Below are 15,386 nucleotides of genomic sequence, written 5' to 3'. Positions count from 1 at the left end.
GGAACACCAAAGTAATTGCTTAAAGGAGCTTGCTTCTTCGACATCTTTAAGAGTTCTAAACAAATGTCTGTCCTTCTCCAGAAAATCTTATGTACGCAAACGCGCGTTGCAACTTCTTATCTGGTGCGCGTCTTTTATTTTGACAGCACATGTGCACCTGCGAACCACTTATGTGCACCCCTGACTATGCTTTCTTTGTCATCTGGTGACTCTTCCTTACCACACAGAGCCTGTATCAACTACTCGCCAAACTCTGAACGACATTCTTCCTCTGCCTTCACTCGCTTCCTCTTCTTGATACCTAGAGCCATCATACAGACTAACATCTGATGCTGCCTAGCTACATTTCCCCCAGATAATGTAGACATAATTTACCTGAATGCACCTTCCTCCTTATATATGACCCACGTTTCTTCTTCTTGAAATGCATGTTTAACAGGCAGGTTAGAGGTAGCAGCCAGTTAACATGCTCTCTCTATTTGTGCACCAACATGTCAAATGTCATCCAGCAGCTTATGTTCTTTGATCACTTAATCAGTTATTGCGTTACTGGGGATAATATCTACTAGCATAAATTAATATTAGTTCCCAGCAATGACCGGGTTGTATTTCGACACAAGTCTAAAACACAATAAAACCTGGACACAGATGTCCATATTAGAGAAAAACATTTCAAATGTGACAGAACTATAGGATAGTGTTATCGTTGTTGATAGAGTTTGAGTGTGTGTTCATGTTTGAATCATGAAAGACAGTTTCTTTCTTACTGACCAGGCTGATTGTACAATCTGGTTGTATATTTTCTGCATGTCATGTATTCATTTATTGTATCTGCTTGTTCATTTAGTGAAATTAACTTAACATTATGACACATCAAGTTGGACAAAACCCACTTGCTTTATTATGAGTATACGGAAAAACACACCACACATACACACACAAGGTTAACAGTCCACCAGAAAGGTTAATTTTAGCTGCCGACATGGTAATGAAGCAGCTAAATCATGGGCCAGCTCCCAGGAGCAATTGTGCGTGTGCGTGTGTGTGTGTGTTTCCTGTTTTTACAGCAACTGACATGTCTTAACAGGCTCTTAGCATACAGTTACACCACGCACATAAGCACACCACTTATTGACATGGCGATCCCTTGCCATGCATATTTCTCTTCTCAAGAAGGGCCTCAGGCCAATTATGCGTAAATCAATAAAGTTCCTGTTCTGTTGAGTGGTGTTACAGTGTGAGTGCACGTGTGTATGTGTCTCTGTGTGCATGTCTTGTAGAACAAGACTTTATGGATGTAGGATACATAAAACATCACCATCAGACCCTGATTAGCCACTCACTTTACTTTGTGATCAATAACTTTGTGGGAAGATACACACACACTGAAACAATTGCAAATGCATCAACACAGGTGGACAGGAGACCTCTTTCCTTGAGTCGTTACGTCTGTCTCAGTGTGCGCGCTAATGTTTAGTCATGTGCTTCGGTGTAACTCCGGTGGATTCACAGATGCTGTCTGTTCACTTACAGCAGATGGTAGCTGGCTCTAATGGCCTAGCGTCATGTGTGGAAGATTTATCAGAGCATCTGTATCATGCTCAAGTACACCTTATGAGGAGTACCACTGAATGTGAAGATATTTCTACTACAGAGGTTTTTTCAGGTCATGTTCCTTTCATTCAGCTTGCAAGAGAAAAGCTGGAGACCTTTTTGTTGACTAAAGAAGGTTTCAGTCAACAAACAGTTTGGTGTCCCAAATAGGAAGGGTTTTTATTAATTGTGCTGTAGCCAGTGCTGAGGCACTTCTTTATTAGAAGGGCAAATTTTAAGATGTGCACATATGTATAATCCAAGATTGTCTCTGCAGGGGGATACAAGAAGCAGAGCAGAAAGCAATGAGTCAATCCAGATTTTACAGGCTGGGAAAGAGCTCCAATGACGAAAAAAAAAAAGATTAATAAAAAAGTGCTAACCCCCAGCCTCTCCAGCATCTATGACATAAATTTAAAGATTCTAGGTGATTTTCAGAAAAGTTGACCTCTGACCTTGAGGTTGAGGTCACTGAGATTTGAACTCGTCTGAGATTTTTATTAGATCTACCTATAGTGTCAATTAGAAAATCCTAGATGGCATCTTTCTCAATTTATTGTGTTCACAAGATTTTCAGAAAACTTGACCTCTGACCTTGAGGTTAAGGTCACTCTGACTTGAACTCGTTCAAGACTTTTAGTAGCTGCACCTACCAAAATCCTACGCTGCCTCATTCTCAAGTTATCATATTGACAAACGTGGGTGTCCATATGTTTGACGACAATACCCCACCAGCCTTATAAAAACCTCTTTATTTTGGCAGTAGACTTCTAATGGGGTTATTAGTGGTCCAAAAAGTACATAACTGTAGACAACTAACAACAGCATGCAAAAAGAGGCTTTTCCAACAGATGCATTTGAAGTAAAACCAAACAAAAATAAAAAGACGCCAGCAGCTTTTCAGAATTTGTATAATTCTTCTAATTACAACTCCCTACTGATATGCTACCATGTTTTTATAAAGGAATGTAACAGTATTCACCCAGTGCATGTTAGATTGAGGTCTTAAAGATTATTGTTAAATATTTTTTGTCAAGTGCAAAGATTATTGCTAAACTGAAAGAAGAAAAAAAGTAATCTGATGCAGCAGAAGCTTAACACCCAGTGGAGGAGCAAACGCTATGCAAATTGTTTTGAGATTAAAAAAAAAAAAATCTGCTTAACGGCATATGCCATTATCATTTCTTATAGTTGAAACAAAAGACATCTTTGGCGTTGGATGAAACAAAACGGTGGCAACAGATGTGGCTGTTAAAAATACATTCAAAAAGTCAACTGGGTACAATAAGCCATATTGAACTGTACTGTATTACAGTCAAGAGAAGTCTTTGGAATCACTTAAAATAAACATTGTCGCTGTGTCAACAGATGTAGCCATTAAAAATACATTTAAAAAGTCCACCAATTACAATATGAAGCATCATTCATCACAATAAACACAAGGAATGACTTTTTGAGAATTGTATGAAATGAAAATATTCCCTATGTCAACAGATGTAGCTGTTCAGAATATGTTCAAAAGCTGAATTCCCTAAGCAAGTATTTATAGATGAAAGGTTTTTGTTTTACAACTCTGCACGCCCATTGTCTATTCACCTAAAGAGATAAACAAAACAAAAAAGACAAAAACATAACATGAGCAGCAAGCGTAGACACCGTGAGTGAACAGATGGAAAAGTGTGTTGCACGGTCAAGTGCGCCTCTGAGTGCAATATGTATATTTCAGAGTGATTCATGTTCCTCTGCTGCCATGTGCTATTTGTGTGTGAGTGAAAGAGCCCAGCAGATAGCAAGTGAAAGATGGACGGGGGGGGGGCTGAGAAAGCAACAGACTATCAAGACAGACAGAAAAAGACATTAAATCAGTATTCTGTGTGTGTCCATGTCACCGTCCACTGATCAATTAGTGCTCATCTAGGCACCAGAGATTTGTGCCTGAGTTATTAAACATAGCTAATTCATCCTACTTCCATAAAGGTTATAAATCCACAGAAGAGCGAGAGGGATTGTATATGTGTTTCTGTAATTCTGTGTGTGTTTGATTCATGGCCAGCAGGAAGTGTGTGCTACGCCACATTTTTCTCCTTGTAATTAACAGTAAATTGTTTTTACTGCCGTGCACCATGAATATCCCCCCTAGTTAACATGACCAATGCTGTCGCCACTCAAGTACCCGATGACTGACTGAGTGCTTTTGGGTGTGTGTGTCTGTTTGTGTGTGCATATGTCAGAGGTTTGTTTTGCAGTTGTTATGCAAACACCACACTATGTAAAATAACTACTATTATACTTTAAAAAGGACAATATTTGGGAACTATCAGTATTTCATTATTGCCGAGAAGCGTGCATTTGTTTATATCTGTGTGTGTTTTGCATAAATCTTTATGCTCTACCTGCTGGTAAGGTCCATCCAGTGCTTGGCAGACTGGTAATGCAACCTGCTTTTGTGCAGAGTGTAACAGTGAAGTTGTACACGTGATAAGGTTTCAATCCTTTCACTACGTAAACTGGATGGGATGATGGGCCCACTCTATGCAACACCTGCAAAACACAGGGACAAGGAATATAAAAACAGAAACAGAAGAGAACAAAGAGACTATCCCATTTTTTTTTGTTTTTAGAAAATCCCTACATTGTGAAAAGTTAGTGAAAATGACCTAATACGAAAGCATTTATCTTCAAAATAAATGTCATTTGCTGTATATTACATTTCTGCCAGGTAAGCTCTTTTTTTTTTTGGTAGGTTGTCCTGGCAATTATTTCCAATTTTATGTGTGAATGTGCTTACCTGACTAATAACCGGAGGGGCATATGGATTGTTGGTCTGTTCGGTTACCAGGTTGACTCGATATTCTGTCACCTGTCCTCTGGCGATGACCCCGTGGTCTTCAGCAGTGCTCCAGGTTACTTTAAGACTGGTAGACGACAGTGCGGACACTTCTGGAGGAGCCATAAACTCTGGCACTGGAAACACATATTGCACCGTTTTCATTATCAGACCTCCATGCCACAGATCAGCTATTTACAGAGAGCACAAAGAGCATAAGCATATCCTAAGCTAACACACAAGTTATTACAGGGTAAAGTAAATCTGATTGCAAGCTAACACTCTAATACACATTGTGACTTTTCAGGGGGTCTGTAGATTAGGCATTTGTCTATCTGTATACAGATTTAATTTCAATGCAGCCAAAATTATGTATAAAGCAGCATTATAAAGGTTTTAATCAGAGACATTTACACCGAGGAAGACCGCAACCTGCTCTCTGAACAACAGCTCTTTCCTGCTAATTTCTTCTTATGTAGCTTACAAACTTGTAACAAACTGAAAACAAAGTCACCAATGCAAAAAAATTATTTTACAGCAGGGTAAATACTTAGCAAATCAGCAATTTGCAGCACAGCAGACACCAAGTACAGTTTCAAGTGAGGGGGTTTCACTAATTTTTCACTAATTTTCAGTACACTCCTTGCACATGACCATTTTTATAGGAATATTTCTCGTTTCTAACCCACTTAACAATGACCTGATTCAATCATAAAAAGGCACCTAACTGAAGGGATGAACCAGAGTTGTGTCTACACAGGTAGGCAACTTAGCTAAACATAACCCAATATATAAAAAGTATCTTTAGACACTTTGTTACAAGGAGCCTGTCACAAAAGACATAATTTGTCCAATTTCTTTAGTTGAATCTATATAAAAAAAAAATCTGTGTGTGTGTGTGTGTGGGGGGGGGGGGGGGGGGGGGCAAGTACATCGTGGTTAGTGCTGAAAATTACAACACAGTGTACTGCTCCCTTTGAGTCAATGTACTGTAGCTCACTCAATAGTCTCTTTTGTCCTCTCCTTGTTTCTCTCTTCTTTATATGACAGTGATCATTCAAATATTTTTTTTTATCTTATTACAACTGGATTTCTGTTTAAATGATTGGATAGGCTATCTTGCTATATATAAAACCCATGAAAAATTATAATCAAGATCAAGCAATATTTTCTTAATTTATACACATACATGTACCTGCTTGTAATAAATAGAATCAGTAGTATTAAAAACATTAACTACCTTAATTAAAAGCCCAAATTACGCTAGCCCATCCAAAATCAGAATCTTGGCGATAAGCCTGGGTTCTGTCATGGTCTGGGGCTGCAATCCAGTCAGTGGTGCTGAATGCAGAAAAGTACCATCAGATTTTGATCAAGCATGCAATACCATCTGGAAAGCCTCTGATTGGCAAACACTTCATTTTTTAGTATGACAATGATCCCAAACACAGCCAATGCTGTAAAAGCATGCCTGCCTAGAAAAACACACAGTGGAATACTATCAGTCATGGACTGGCCTCCCCAGAGCCTGGACCTCAACATTAATGAAGCAGTGTGGGATCATCATGATAGAGAACGGAACAAAAAGCTGCCAACATCCAAAGAAGAACTTTGGAAAGTCCTTCAAGAAGCCTGGAAAGCAATTCCTGAAGTTTGCTTCAAGAAATAACAAGGACGCTTACCTAAGAGAGCTCAGGCTGCTTTGAGAAATAAAGGTGGCCATAGTAAATATTCATTTTCAAGTTTGTTAGACCTGTAACATGTGTTTGAAAGTTTAAATACACTGTTGCATCACTTTCCCAACAAACATGGAGAACACAATACTCCAGGATAACAAAGGTCAAAGGTCTGTCCTCCTCAGGATGGTTTTGAAAAATTCATGATTTTGCCTCTCAGACATGCAAGTGGTAACTAACCTTGTTCTGTATTATATCAGTACAAATACAATTCCAAACCGTTTGATATGATGGATATTTTCTGTGCAACTACTGCTTTTTTAGTAATTCATTCATTCATTTGCTGCTTCTTTTATTGTATGTGTAGTGCTGGTGTTTGGTTATAGTTATGTCTTTGTTTGTAAGATTAGGAACAAGTGTTTTATAAATACCTTGGCTTTGTGTTTCTGTTCTTAACAAATCAAGCCCCAACTTATATCACTTGTTATCTAATTTTAGGTTTGCTTCTAAAGTCACTTTTAGGTATTGATTAACAGCCTTTTATGTTTATTAAGCCAACTCTTGAAGTGGCATAGTGATGCAGGGGTTAGCACTGCTGCCTCACATGAACTTCTGTATTCTAACAAAAAGACATATTCAGAGAGGTTAGTGGATATTATGTGGTCTTAATGGATTTAAGTATTTCATAATTCTATGGTTGTGATAGCCACTATTACATGACAGATTAGAGAGAAGGATTCTTTATTCTGCTGTTGATGCCATCTAACTGTGAAATATGCTGTGAAATGTGATTCACGGTAGACATAACCACAGTCATATTCTTTCTTTCTAACTCAGCCCATGTACGCGCACCAACACTGACACACATCCCACATTCAAAATGGTGTTATCATATGCTTGTTATCCAGACACATAGCTTAGAGTGACGTTGGAGGCAATCATTTAGTCCTAATGAGCCATATCATCCCTTTGAAATTCAAATACCTTAATGAGTTTCCCCTCCCCCACACACAGTTTTTCTTTCCTCCTTCCTTCCCTGCTTTCTTTTTCTACAATCTATCTCACAAATACTCACTAATTTTAATATAGTACAAAAGATCATTTAACCAACAGCAATGGCATCTGGTGTGTAGCTACATTTTAACCAAAATGTCACTCAATTCCAATTTGTTTTTAGATCTGGGGTCCATCAGTTATTGACAGGCCTTAATTTAACATCATAAGTTAAAAATTTAACTCTTTTAAATTTTAAGCAAGCTCTTTGGAGTGTCTGAATGCGAATCATTTTGTCTGAATATAGGTGTAATACAGAATCGGATTTTTCTGATTCAGCCATGGAAGGCCATGAAAGGAAAACCTAGCTTAAAAAATCCATACTGGACACACCACTGAGTCATTGATGGTTGCCAGCTGGATAAAAGTCAGCCCGTTAACACTGAAATGGAACTGCCATCTTTGGGCAAGCCCCTTTCTGATAATTGCCCAGAAAACATTAACCACTGAAGGCTTTTGTTTCACACAGCTACAGTGCCTAACTAGATTTTACTTGGTTATTTCCCTGATTCCTTAACTTACTGTAAATACACCCAGTGAGTAAAAGTCAGCTGTTGAAATCATGAACACGAGATATACAAACCTCCCTCCATGGTGCGTGCTGAGGTCCACCCAGATGTACAACTTCCTGCAATATTGGTGCTTACAACTCTCATCTGGTATGTTGAAAAAGCCTCTAGACCAGTTACATTAGTACTGGTCTCAGGGGGTGACATTAAGCTTTTATTGGCTATGTTGGAACTTAAGGAGACACTTGGATCCAGCCAACCAGAGCTGAAAAACACCCTCTTTTCAATAGCAAGACTCGAAAGGTTCTGTGACTCCACTGGCCCACGGAGAAAGACCTCATACTTTGTGATAACACCTGTACAAAAAGAAAACGAATGTTAAATCAGTCTCTGAGATTACCTCTGATGTCTGCTAAAACAAAAGCTCTTCATCGAAACAATTATTTAGGAAATTAAAGAAGGAAAGCAACAGCTGCAGCTGCAGGGTTTGTTAAGAAAATACTGTCTGCACAGTTTATTTGTGCTCTAACACAACACTTTAGTTATTGTTAGTAATAGTAACAATAGTCCTTTCAAATTCATATCGTGATTACTACAAATGTTGAAGTAAAAAAAAAAAACATAGAATACAATTAGTAAATAGTAATGGATGCAATGCAGTTTTGTTGACGACTTGTTGAAATGAAAACAACATTGTGTTAAAATGAGGAGAGAGCACCATGAAAACAAGTATGAAATCTACAAATCCTCTGTGTACGATTAAAGGTTTTCAATTGTTGTGGTTATAAAATAACACTTCAAATGATAGAAATATAAATTATAAATAAAAACAAATACGGTAATGCAAATGTCTGTTTTGGCAGCTTTGTTTGCCCTGAGCTTAACATGCTCTTACTTCTTTCCAGGGCTCGCAAAATCACTAGCCCGACGTCCCGGGGCTAGCGATTTTTCCAGTCGGGCTACCAAAATCTATTTCTGCCCTGCCCATCGGGCTATTGTAGGAAAAATATATGTCAATGCTTTTGCATTCTTTCGGAAATGTAGCTGGGTAATTATGTCATTGGCATCGGTGAGCCACTGTCAATATGTGACATATTGAAGTCGCGTTTGAATTTGCGCTTGTTTTTTGCTTTCACTTTGCAATCACGTGAACTGTGTATAGAGAGCGACAGCACTGATCTGTGAGTGATGATAATTTGCGCACCAATTCCTCTGACATCGTCTTATCAATCGTTAGCTTACTATGCAAACATGACAAGTGAAATCTCCCGCAGCAAGCTTAAACATATGAGAGGTTGATCGCGCAGAGAATCGCTGACCGTTATGTGTGTGTGTGTGTGTGTGTGTGTGTGTGTGTGTGTGTGTGTGTGTGTGTGTGTGTGTGTGTGTAAAAGCAGCAGGATATATATTTTAGTTCTGCTGAGCCAAATAAGACAGGTCAGGGTGAAGAAGTGACAGCCAAAGAAAAGTTTACCACAAAACGGAAAAGTTATGACAAATCAGACTATAAGGCAAAAAGAAAGTGCAGCTTTATGGTTTCATGGACAAAAGAATTTCTGTGGCTGCAATATGACGAGCTATATAACCGGGGCTGCACATAAGTGGTCCGCAGGTGCGCATTGGCAGTCAAAAAACAAACAAAAAAAAACCGCGCACAAGATATGAAGTTGCAACGCGTGTTTGCATACATAAGATTTTCTGGAGGAGGACAGACATTTGTTTAGAACTCTTAAAGATGTCGAAGAAGCTCCTTTAAGCAATTACTTTGGTGTTCCTCCACCTCCAAACAAATGTCAGAAGGAGTCCGAACCACAAAAGAAGCGCGTATTCTCGGAAAAGTGGTTGCAGGAGGTGAGCTGGCTTCAAACAAATGATGAACGCACAGAGATGTGGTGCGGAATGTGCCGTGAAAATCCCACTCTAGCGGACAAAAACAGTGCTTTTTATATGGACGCAAACGCGCGTTGCAACTTCTTATCTGGTGCGCGTCTTTTATTTTGACAGCGAATGCGCACATGCGGACCACTTATGTGCACCCGTGTAAATAACATAATGTTCTGCCGGGTGTGTTGTTGGTTTTCTCTCGATTTCTGAGTCGACAAGCGCCTTTGTTACTGGGACCAGTCATTTTAAGAAAGGCCCCCATTAGAACCCATGAGAAATGCAAGAAATGCATTATTGCTCAGTCTGCAATATCTTTCCCAGAACAAACACCAATTGCAAATAACATACTAAAAATAAACCTGAAAAATCTGTTTAGAACAGCGTACTATGTTGCAAAGAGTGAACTACCACTGGCACAATTTAGCAGTCTTTGCAAACTTCAAAAAGCAAATGGCCTAGATCTTGGTTCCACTTGCCTCTTATCCGTGACTTCAGCGGAAATTTCAAATTCAGGATCTGACACAGACTGATTCATGTCCTACACAGTTCTTACAAGTTCATAGAAATTTATGTTCAATTAGAACCAAGTATTTGAGTTGATGATTGTAATTTTTATACAATGTTGTAATTTGTTTTTCAACAATTTTTTGATTAATGTTTTGTTTCCTTTACAATATTATACTTTAATGTATAATATTGTAAAGGAAACAAAACAGGAAACAAAACATCAATCAAAAAATTGCTCTCTTTTTTTATTCGGGCTACTTACATTAATTTTGGGCTACCAAAAACTGAAGAGTCCCTGCCCAATGGGCTACCAGGGATTTTGAAATTTTGAGAGCCCTGCTTTCCTTTACTGTTCTTTGATGTCACGTAGGTTTTTATTCTTTATACTTTAAATGATTAGGTATTATGTATTATATAAAAAGTGTAGCTTCTACAACTGCAACAAATTTAGTTTATTAGAAATCTTAACAACAGTTAACTATCCTTAGCCAATCAAACTACTCTCTGGAACTCCTAATAACTTTACTGAAAATCCCTCTGCATCACTAGTAGATCATTAAATGTTGGAAAATAGAAAATCTATAATAGATATATTCATTCTTTAGCAGTATTTACTCTCCAAGTTCATTGAAAAAATTAAAAGCTTATATACAATTATAAAATTAAATAAAAATGAAAAACTTAGTAGTGCCAAAAAGCGCCAAAAAGCAGAAGACATGTTACACAGCAAAAAATAAGGTACAAACCCACCATTATGGAGAGGCTCCACATTTGCAAATAAGTACTGAGCAGGTCTTAGCAATACTGCTAACCAGATGCACGTTATGATGTCTGTCCCTCAACTCAATGAGGAAAAACAAAAACTGGTGTAGGCAGATGTGTGCATTTTAAAACTGATCATTTCCACCCGAACACCACTTCAGTTTCTTATTATTTCCACAGAAGCACTGACCACACAGGCAAGAATAGCCGTATTATAAAAGAGTTACTTTAACTTGACTTCCCATTGAATGCTTCACTTTGAATGCACGGAGCTGGGACGACTGAAATGGAGAACTAACATAAAGATTGCCTGATAAGGACAGAGAACAAAATCAAAATGGAGAGGTGAGAAGGATGCTAAATGATTAACTAATGACAATGAAATGACACACAAAACCATATTAAGTGAGCTTTATATGACACTGCGAGGGAAACAGATCAACAGATGGGGAGGGAAAAAAGAGACACAGGCAGAGAGAAACCCAGGTTAGAGGGCTTTGTTTTACACTGAGCCTTAGAGCCAATACAAAGCTCTCTGGATTTACAAAAGGCAGTTCCAGTTCAGTGTGTATTTCTGTGTGTGTGTGTGCATTTGTGTGTGTGTGAGTTGGTTTAAGTTGACTCTCATGTGTCTTGAATGACACAGCCCTGAAGCTTTGCCACTAGGTAAGTGTTTCATGTACAAAATGTGTGTCATTTATTCTACTGTATTATTAATTTTGAAACAGGCATTAACATTATAATGCAATTGTTATTTACTTAAAATAAACAATGTATTCTTAATTGCAAAGCTATAAGCAATTTTTTTCTCTTGGCAGTGAGACCTTCTATGATGCATGGTATGTAGACAGTGATACTGCTGCAGAATGCTAAGGGTTACGTTGGGAGTGACCAGGATGGACAAGAGAAAATCACAGAGAAGAGTTATAGATAAAGTGAAAGAGTACAAGAAGAGAGTTGGTGTGACAGAAGAACAAGGAATAATGTAAAATGGATAAAAAGCAGAAAAGTAAGTATTACACATTAGATGAGATTACCATACGAGTGTGTATATTTGTGGTCATACCATTAGGCTCACTGGGGGGCTCCCAAGAAGCATGCAGAGTATGAGGTCCTATGGCAGTGATTCTAGGAGGGGGCTGGTTTTGTGGGGGGGCAGAGGCTGTCAGAAGAGACAGTGGTGGGCTAGAAGTGCATCCCCCAGAAGAACACGCCTGTTGAAAAGGTTAAACAGTTTTCATTGTTATTTTTTAGTCTGTAAATAATGTAAATATGTAAATATAAATATTTTTAAAAAGTAGTTCAAGCTTACTTTCTATATTATTTTAAAGCTATAGCTACCATCAGCCACAACATTAAAAACACAGATGGGTGAACAACTGTGATGGTTCTGGGAAAGAGTACGGCATATTTAAATAGCAAGCCTTGTGTGGTGGTCCGTAAATGCAGTGTGTAGTAACTACCATGGTGCTCCAACTGATGAACCAGTGACTGTGTCACTGGCATAGAAGTCCCATTGATTCATGTGTGAAGTAAAGGCTGACATAAGTGGTTCAATCTCACAGAGGAACTGCACAAATGACAGAAACCCTTAATACTGGCTAAGACAGAATGGTGTCAGAACGCTGTCCCACTGAAAGCACCGTTACAGGCATGTAAGTATCTTGAAAGAATAATGGAAATGGCAGAAGGTAGCAAAATCGGGGGCCGGTTTCACAATAATAACTGGTTTCTAAGGTTACACCTGTTTCTTGTTTAGTTTAATGCAGACTGCTTCACAAAAACTGATTAACCAGTGACACTCAACATAAAAAGGGAAAAAGGTGCTCCTATTTGAGAGCAAAGAAATGTGAAGCAGATGTAGCAGAGAGCTGCCCCTCCCTGAGCCTGGTTCGGCGGGAGGTGTCTTCCTGTCAAAAGGAAGGTTTTCCCTCCCACTATCGCCAAAGCGCTTGCTCATAGGGGGTAAAATGGGGTTTTCTCTGTTTTCTTTGTATTATTGTACGGTCTTTACATTACAATGTAAAGTGCCTTGAGACAACTGTTGTTGTGATTTGGCACTATTTAAATAAAACTGAATTGAATTGAAAAGTTTTCAAAGGTTTTGTAAAACCAATCCCTAATGACTGGATTCTATGAATACCCCTTCTTGGAAATGTTGTTTTCTGATTGTTTTTTACAGCAGGGTAATAAAATAGGACAAGACAAAGAGTTCAAGGAGTCTAATCATTGGGTGCCTCAACTCCAAAGTTACAGGACCAGTTGCCTGATACAATGGGACATATGGGATTGCATCACAGTTTAGACCTTTTTTGGGAACATGAGGAGGACCTACACCACATTAGTCAGGTGGTTGTAACATTGTCGCTGATTAATACATATCTTTGTACTCAGTTGTGCCATAAACAGTGGACATTTGTCATACCTACCTCTAGTATTACAGTATATTGGGTGAAGGGCTTTAAACCACTTGACACAGCTTCTGTAGATAAGCCTGTGTAGTGAATGGCAGGCTCTGCTTCACTGGATGACTCCATGGAGGATAACACAAACCTATGTGTGACAACAACAGTAATAAGTATTTCTTTTTGTCTGTATTTCTTCATTGCTCACAATCACTCAACATCTTTCAGTTAAAACTAGTGCTGGAACATCACAGAGGCCTACAGGATAAGATGCATACCACGTAAACTGTACGGTCACTGGTTCAAAATAAAGACAGTGATTTAAAGCTATGGAAGCAGGCTGCTGGTGCAAATCACATCCCAGTTTCTCCTACCACATTTGTGACAGCTGAAAATGGTTTGTGCATTTAAAGACTCATATGTTTCTTTTCCATCCTAAGCGGTATGCCTCTAAGTCTTTAACCACACCTCCCTCTTTTCCCCTTTTTACTTACCTCTCCACTGGGCCTGTATCATTTCGTGGTGTGCTCCAGTTAAAGCTAGCACTAGTTGGACCTGGTCTTCCCACAAGATTTAAATGGAGCTGGTCTGCTTCAGGTGGTGCACCTAAAGTTCGATATGAAGCTGATGCACTTGTTGTCGCACCAGCTACATTAGCTGTTAGAAGCCAGTAAGAGTAGTTGGTGAAGGGAGACAGACTAATGTCTTCAAAAGATTCAGGGCCTTAAAATGGAAAGAACAAAGGAATAGGTAGGAAATTAATTTAGGGAGTAGAAAGACCAGAGAATATTTACATGTGTGTGATACGCTGTGTCGATACATACTAAAAGGATAGCGACTTTGGACAGTATGCACTGACTGTCCATCCCTAATGAGTGTGTAGTTGAGTATGTGAGAGTTTGGGGAGTCCGGTGGATGCCAAGAAAGACGAATAGATGAGTAACTGAGTGCATCACCTACTGGTGCAGGCTGCTGGGAGGGTGCTGCCCAGAAAGAGACAAAAACAAGTATATAAATAAACACACAAAATACAAATTAAAACTTAGAAAAAGTACTATGTTAACTTTCACACTGATGTACTGAGGATTACTGGCTGATTACTGGCATGTTGGTGCTCTGATGTGTGTGTTTATTAACACGTAAAACAGACCTTTAGTGCAGCCAAAGTGGTTCCCAGGATCGAAATGACTTGCCCCAAGTTGACATAAATCACATTTATCTCCAGTTACCAACAGCTTACATGCACAGATCCCTGTGTCCGGATGGCACGAACCATTGATGCTCCCCACTGGATCACATGCACAAGGATGGCATCTGTTTATTAAAAAGAGAAGAAAAACAAAGAAATCTCACTTTCTTTTATAACTAAAAAGATATGGTTCACAGTAACATGCAAAGACAAAAAAAATCAATACACAACATAACCACTGGCATAAAAAACCTCTTGATCATTAAAATGATTTTAAGTGACATAATAAAATTCACACTCTGTAGTTTGATAACTGCACAGTAGGAAAAAAAAATGTAATTTTGTTAATACTATTGACCGGGTGTGTTTCTGTATTGGGGTGGGGTACAAAAGAAAGCAAAATGCATTGTTAAATCTAGCTGCAAAAGTTTGCTCAAAGACAACTGGGCATGTGTGAGAATGAAAGGTGGTGGATCTTTTCCCTAACACTGTGAGCGAGACTCTCACTGCCATCTAGCCCACCCACCACCTTATATAGTAGCTGTGAAGCTAACTTTGCCAAAAAAGCTGCATTTCTCCTCAAGTTGTCGAAGTGTGAGTGCTTGTGACTATATGTTCGTGTGTGTCTGGCGGTGCATGTGTCTGGGTCAGCAGTGTGGTGTTACCCTCACAGGGGATGGGAAGTGGGTGATCATCCGGCCAGCTACCTCACACCTCAGACCGCGCGCGCGCACACACACACACACACACACACACACACACACACACACACACACACACACACACACTTACAATAGTCTGCTTGCAGGAGGATTTTAGGCACACACACATGCACAGCGCTCCAGCAGAGTAAAACTGTACAAACCATGTTACTGTCACACACATACAGACATTATCCATGTGTGCTTTTTTTTTTTATTCTACAGCATATTGTACTCATATGTTCTCAGTTGCTCTCCCTCTGTTGACCCCCCCCCAAAA

General features: G+C 39.0%; 1 protein-coding gene across 5 annotated transcripts in view; it reads right to left on the bottom strand.

Moving 5' to 3' along the window:
- The window catches only part of ush2a (Usher syndrome 2A (autosomal recessive, mild)), a 223,245-nt gene that overhangs the window by 145,229 nt on the left and 62,630 nt on the right, over positions 1-15,386 (bottom strand). For all 5 annotated transcript variants that reach the window (XM_082534720.1, XM_082534721.1, XM_082534722.1 and 2 more), the window contains 8 exons: positions 14,367-14,530; positions 14,041-14,199; positions 13,711-13,939; positions 13,241-13,364; positions 11,878-12,025; positions 7,733-8,014; positions 4,382-4,557; positions 3,987-4,134 (listed from right to left, as the gene is read on the bottom strand). In XM_082534720.1, coding sequence (XP_082390846.1) covers positions 3,987-4,134; positions 4,382-4,557; positions 7,733-8,014; positions 11,878-12,025; positions 13,241-13,364; positions 13,711-13,939; positions 14,041-14,199; positions 14,367-14,530 — 1,430 coding nt within the window. The remainder of the gene's footprint in view (positions 1-3,986; positions 4,135-4,381; positions 4,558-7,732; positions 8,015-11,877; positions 12,026-13,240; positions 13,365-13,710; positions 13,940-14,040; positions 14,200-14,366; positions 14,531-15,386) is intronic.

The sequence above is a fragment of the Aulonocara stuartgranti genome (genome assembly GCF_965226115.1).
Source record: "Aulonocara stuartgranti genome assembly, chromosome: 1".
In the NCBI taxonomy this organism is placed as follows: domain Eukaryota; kingdom Metazoa; phylum Chordata; class Actinopteri; order Cichliformes; family Cichlidae; genus Aulonocara; species Aulonocara stuartgranti.
This window is presented reverse-complemented; position numbering and strand designations above follow the sequence as displayed.